At 41.3% G+C, this 4,939-nt stretch overlaps 1 protein-coding gene across 1 annotated transcript in view; it reads right to left on the bottom strand.

Annotated features, from left to right (window-relative positions):
- Positions 1-2,952, bottom strand: part of LOC111652957 (neuropilin and tolloid-like protein 1) — a 9,729-nt gene extending 6,777 nt beyond the window's left edge. Inside the window, exons 1-4 of the mRNA XM_023403375.2 lie at positions 2,772-2,952; positions 2,314-2,379; positions 1,289-1,423; positions 948-1,196 (exon numbers count right to left, since the gene is read on the bottom strand). Coding sequence (XP_023259143.1) covers positions 948-1,196; positions 1,289-1,423; positions 2,314-2,379; positions 2,772-2,799 — 478 coding nt within the window. The 5' untranslated portion in view covers positions 2,800-2,952. The remainder of the gene's footprint in view (positions 1-947; positions 1,197-1,288; positions 1,424-2,313; positions 2,380-2,771) is intronic.
- Between the last annotated feature and the right edge of the window lie 1,987 nt (positions 2,953-4,939).

Raw genomic sequence — 4,939 nt, 5'->3', positions numbered from 1 at the left:
TGAGCAGATAAATGAGCCAGAGAAAGGGAGCGAGTGTGTAAGAGACGTGCAGCAGCCAACAATGTCAAACTCACAACAGGGTGGTGGATTAGGAGAGAGAGCGCCAAGGAAAGGAGTTGAAGGCTTAGAGATGTAGTAATACCCTAAACACACACCCCACCACCCCCGCCTCCACCTCCACCCCTCAGCCAGACAGAGCAGCAGCTGCTATAAGAATCACAACCTATAGCTGATATGCAGAATTTAACTTCCTTTTAATTAAGTGTCCCACATTATTTTATCCATTAGTACACGACAAACATGTAGTGTAAGATTTCATATGTTGTAGACGTACAGACCAAATCACAAGCCATGAACACGACCACTGAGAATGATTTTCACTTATTATTTTAACATTATTTTATCATTTGAAAGCATTTTAACACAGAGACGCCCCCCCCCCCAGTTACATCTTAATGCTTTCACATATCAGCATTAGTTAACTGGTTTCCATATTGGAGCAGTAACAAACCAAACCTTTACTGTTGTTGCTGCTTCACATTAAAAGCTTCCCACTGGTCTAAGCAGCAGGACGCTTTTATTGTGAAGAAGTTAACGAAATGTGTTTATCACAGAGTTCAGAGCTTCATTAAAGGTGATATTCTTAAATAAAAACAGGTGTAATTAACCGGACATATGCTGGTATTTAGTCGGCGGATCTGTTTGAAACACCGCAGCAGTACAGACGCTGAGATGAAAAAGTCCAACATTCATCTTTCTCTGTCTGGATTTCCATTTTTCTCCACAACCGCTCGTCCATTGGACTTCAAACTTGGAGAGTCGGGTGGTTTGTCACATTATTCACAGACATCTGATTCATTTTTGAACAGCATTAACGGCAACTGGACCCGTCCAACACCGAGACAGAACTAAGTTTAAGAAGTTCAGAATAGACGGTTTGGTCTCACCTTGTGTGAAGTTGTACCGGGCAGAGAAGCCGATGGCCTCCAGCTCACCGTCAGCCACGAACTTGATGTACAGGTACCTCCCACTGGAGCGGACGTACGCAGGGCTTTCCTGCCCACAGTAGCGGCCGATGATGGGGGAGAAACCAAAGGGCCCGTCGCGGACCTCGATGTGGTCAAACTTACACTCCCAGGACGGCTCGATGGAGTACCTGTCATCGAAGAACAAGTCGATGCACTGTCGAGGAGAGGCTGCCAGGAGGAAGAGAGGTCGGAAACAGGTCAGATTATTAAATCAACATTAAAAAGAATGACATGAGATGAGAAAAAGATGAAAGTCTCACCTTCTATAATGTAGACACATTCCCTCTCAGGAGGGTATTTCTCAGGGTAGTTGGGCGAGGTGAAATACCCTCCTTGGGGCTCCTTCACCCAGGCGCCACACAACCCAGCTGGGGTCACACCTGAGTTGTTCTTCACTGGAAACAGGTAGAAAAGTGACGGGACAGATGTTCAGGCGGACGGAAGGGTTGAAGAGGAAGGATCGGCTGTAATTCTCCAGTGAGTGAGACATTAGAGGGCTGTCAACACCCGATCTCATTTTCTGGATTTGTGAGATTTGGCTGAGGTGAGAGGACGATGTCCGGAGGGTCTGATGTGATTCAATACGTCACTGAACAATAGTACTTTGGATTAGACATGCACTTATTGCAATTTTGATAATATTTAAATGAATCGTTCAGCCCTAAATCAGACTGTCAAATTAGAAGTATGAGTCTGAACTAACTGTAACACAAAAAATACCTAAAGCCAAAACCACCAGTGAGGAATGAACCGTAACTCCAGACGTCCCAGACGCAAATGTAATATATGTACATATGTTGGATTTCCAGACATGAAATATACTCTACATATAAAATGTAAAACTTATGTAAAACTTATTAGAAATGGGAACAATTTCAAACATTGATACTTTCAGCCCTTACAAATATGTATGTTTATGTATGTATGCCTATAACATGTTGCATAAATATATATCCACCCCAAAGCCTTTCAATATATATTAATATTATATATGTAAATGTAAAGATGTATGTTTAAAATTAATAAGAAAAACATAGAATTTTCATAAATATGTTGTTTTAATAAACTTGCTTATATAAAAGCAACATATCACAACATGTTATACCATATATAGAAATTCATTATTTAGATATTTTTTAATATATGTACATTTACTGTGGATAGTTCATATGTTATGTTATGTTATGTTATATCTTACACCTTATAGGTGACATATAGCAACATCACTCTTGATACAGGGACATACATGTATATGTCATATGTAAATGGAGGGGGGGGGTGATACCTTGAGCTTTTTTTTTGGTAGTTGTGGCATCGGACAACTGAGGTGACATGAGGCTTGCTGCTAAAGCTGAGAGAAGAAGAGAAGAGAAGAAGAGAAGAGAAGAGAAGAAGAGAAGAAGAGAAGAGAAGAGAAGAAGAGAAGAGAAGAAGAGAAGAAGAGAAGAGAAGAGAAGAAGAGAAGAGAAGAGAAGAAGAGAAGAGAAGAGAAGAAGAGAAGAGAAGAGAAGAAGAGAAGAGAAGAGAAGAAGAGAAGGAAGAGAAGAAGAGAAGAGAAGAGAAGAGAAGAGAAGAGAAGAGAAGAGAAGAGAAGAGAAGAGAAAGATCATGTGTTCACATTAAAAACAAAAACAGTGAAAAGAGAAGCATCTTTAAAACACTGAGCTGTGGTTCCTCCTCCTCCTCCTCCTCCTCCTCTTCCTCACAGCTGGTTATGAAACATGATTACAGTTGTAAACTTACCGATGGGCAGCAGAAGTTTGTGCACCATGTCTGTTTCCTGAGGATGAGCCGCTCTGCCTCCATCAAACTGTCGTGTCCGTCAGTTCCCGCGTCCCATTGTGAGAGGAGAGGGTTTTTTTGTTCCGCTCCTCACAACAACAACAACAACAAAATGAATCCTGAGAGCAAAGAGTTGACATTTCCATCCCTCATCCCTCCCTCTCTCTCTCTCCCTCTCTCTCTCTCTCCCTCCCTCCCTCTCTCTCTCTGTCTCCCCGACAGCTCGGAGGATTACTACACTCCCGTCCGCCACCAACCTTCAGTTTGTGGCTCCACCTTTAGGCCGTTAATCCTCTCACAAGATATACGGTCATTGACGGAGCTGCGCCCGCTGCGAAAGTGGGCCGAGGCAAGTGCGTGTGCGCGTGCACTTGTGTGTGTGTGTGTGTGTGTGTGTGTGTGTGTGTGTGTGTGTGTGTGTGTGTGTGTGTGTGTTTAGGTGCCTAAAACACTCAGCATCATCATCACAGCTGCAGTTAAATTACATCAATACATTTTCGAGGCTGTTATTCATTTATTCACCTGATATTCTCTGTGAAATATAAATGAAGAACACACTGAGTCTCATCCACTTGTGATTATTTACTTTCTTTTTTACAGGTAAAATACCTGCATTCAAAATGTTACTTACAACAACACAAATGTATCAGAAAAATATACTTTAAAGTTAAAATGTGTGACTTTTCCCACATTAAAATGTGTAAAACTGTCTTGAAGCAGGTGCAGACCGACATACATGACACAGTCACAGTCTCACCTTGTGGAGACGGGATCGAGGGTGAATGTGATTGACACATCAATCCTTTTCCAAACTTTAAAACCACTGAAATTCAAAATTACACCCAGATAGATGCAGCAGAGTTATGACAGTGTTTCTCACAAAAGGACAGAGAGTAACTGAAAATAAAAAACAAATCAGAAAAACAGGACAGTCAAAACCATATGACAGATCACTTCCTGCCACAGTATTTCTTTCTCGCTTGCTTCCTGTTTTCCAAGCGTATTTGCCCTCAGGTCCAAATCGTCTCTTTGAGCAATCATTGAATCGGCAGCATTACTCCCAGCTGCAAAGAGAGGGAGGGACGTGACGTCTAACCATGGGCAACAAGACGCAGCCGGGTCTCTGGTTCATTCCACCTGTCTGGCTCTCAAAAGCTTCTTGGGTGTGGTTGTCAGATTTTTGCACATCAGCCAAAAATCCTCCCATCAGATCTGTCGAACTCATCAGATGTTGCAGCTTTTGAAGATGAAAACGGTCCCAGCGTCCAACTGACCGCTGTGATATCTTCATTTATTGGTAACGTACATTTTATTTTAAAATCAAATTAAACTAAATCACACATTTCAACACTTATACCTCTGTCTCCTCTCCAGGAGTGTGGAGCACCAGCCTCGGGTGATTCCACCTTTTCATTTCCGCCTTAAAACAGTCCAGCTGTACAACCTGGTTAAATCGTAATATCCAAATATTTTATTTTTCAGAAAATAATTCAAATTGTTTATAAATGATTAATGCTATTTCATGCTGTTAATCACATCATTGTGAATGATAGAATGAAGAACTAAGTGCTCTGTAAATTTCTGTATTATTACTTTTTAATTACTAATAGAAACCTAAGATTTTATTTATTATTTTGTTATTTATACTGACATTTATTGAGTCATTGTCTGACATTAAAGTAGCAACTTTTGAAGTGTATATTGACATATACATCATACACACACATAGTACATTCCTATATGTCCGCATGCGTGTGTGGATGGAAATAAGTCACTTAATATCTATATGTTGGTGTAGATTATGGTGCGTCTACTTGTGCATGAAATGTCTGTCTGTATTTTTATTGGAAGACGATGCAAAAAAAAAACAAAACAAACTTGTCGCTGACACGAGCTGCGTCAGCTTTAGTTTCAGCTGGATTTCCTTTAGTTTTAACCGTCTGTGGAGGGAAAAGAAAGTGTCATCAATGTCATACTTGTTGTTGAAGTTTGCTGATCTCCTCCTCCTCCTCCTCCTCTTCCTCCTCCTCTCCTCTCCTCCTCCTCCTCCTCTCCTCCTCCACCTCTTCTTCTTCTTCTTCCTTCTCCTTCTCCTCCTCCTCCTCCTCCTCCTCCTCCTCCTCCTCCTC

Source organism: Seriola lalandi, unplaced genomic scaffold (assembly GCF_002814215.2).
Source record: "Seriola lalandi dorsalis isolate HSWRI2012SDOR001 ecotype SW California unplaced genomic scaffold, Sedor1 jcf7180002054130, whole genome shotgun sequence".
Taxonomy (NCBI): domain Eukaryota; kingdom Metazoa; phylum Chordata; class Actinopteri; order Carangiformes; family Carangidae; genus Seriola; species Seriola lalandi.
This window is presented reverse-complemented; position numbering and strand designations above follow the sequence as displayed.